A 1,051-nucleotide genomic window follows, 5' to 3' on the forward strand; every position below is an offset into this window, starting at 1 on the left:
AGTCACACTCACGCACGCTCATGTCAGTCACACTCACGCACGCTCATGTTAGTCACACTCACGCACGCTCACGTTAGTCATGGACAATGATGATAATTTTTATAATAAAATTACTTATTATAATTATAATAATGTTTAACAATTACAATAACTTATATTAATTATGATATTTTATAATAAGTATAGTAATTTATATAAATCATAATAATTTATATTAATTATAATAATTTACAATTATTATAATAATTCATATTAAATATAATAATTCATAATCAGCATAATAATAATAATAAATAATAATAAATGATGGTAATGGCCAGGGCCGCTGCGTGGCGATGCTGCGGCTGCTGCTGGAGGCTGGGGGAGACTTGGCCATCAGAGAGGAGCATCCGGTGGACGGGGAGGACGGGTGGTCTGGCCGCCCCTCCAGGGGGGAGGACATTGAGGCCATACAAGTCCCCCTGGCCACCAGGCCACGTCCCCAAGGCCCCAGAGACGCGGAGGCTGGTGAGTCCTAGGATATTTTTCACGTCCCCACGGCTTTCAGATTAGAAAAAATTTTCGGATTAAAAAAATTGGTGAAAATTTCACGAAAAATTAATTTTGTAGATAAAACAATTGTATGGAAAATATTTATATTAAAATTTAATTGACAATTCATTGATAAATTAATTTTATGGAAATGTTTTATATTAAAATTTAATTGATGGTTTCAACTTGCAAAAAATTAATTTTTTTGTAAGTTTTCAATAAAAATTATAACAAATTTTTATGTATGAACAGAATTAGAAAAAAATTTCTTAATAATTATTGTTGATTTTCAGCCTCAGCGTTGGAGTTGGAGCACGAAACTCGGGATCTCAAGGTGGAGTTGGAGTTGAGACGCCGCTCCAGTGGAGCAATCGGGATGCGGAGATCATCTGGAGCCGAAGTGGAGCAAGTGGAGCACGTGGAGCGTATGATTCACATGGCGGCGAGGGTTGGATGTGGTGGATGCCTTTCTCTCCTGGTGGAGTGCGGTGCTCCAGTCAACTCCAGGGTGAGTGGAGTG

At 38.1% G+C, this 1,051-nt stretch overlaps 1 protein-coding gene across 1 annotated transcript; it reads left to right on the forward strand.

Moving 5' to 3' along the window:
- Nucleotides 1–320: 320 nt before the first annotated feature.
- LOC108682662 lies at nt 321–1,039 on the forward strand (the record flags this gene model as incomplete). Its single annotated transcript, XM_018171875.1, is given in 2 exon segments — nt 321–507; nt 825–1,039. Coding segments are annotated over 2 exon segments (402 nt in total), but the record flags the coding sequence as incomplete, so codon positions are not given.
- Nucleotides 1,040–1,051: the final 12 nt, after the last annotated feature.

Source organism: Hyalella azteca, unplaced genomic scaffold (genome assembly GCF_000764305.2).
Source record: "Hyalella azteca isolate HAZT.00-mixed unplaced genomic scaffold, Hazt_2.0.2 contig9769, whole genome shotgun sequence".
Taxonomy (NCBI): Eukaryota; Metazoa; Arthropoda; class Malacostraca; order Amphipoda; family Hyalellidae; genus Hyalella; species Hyalella azteca.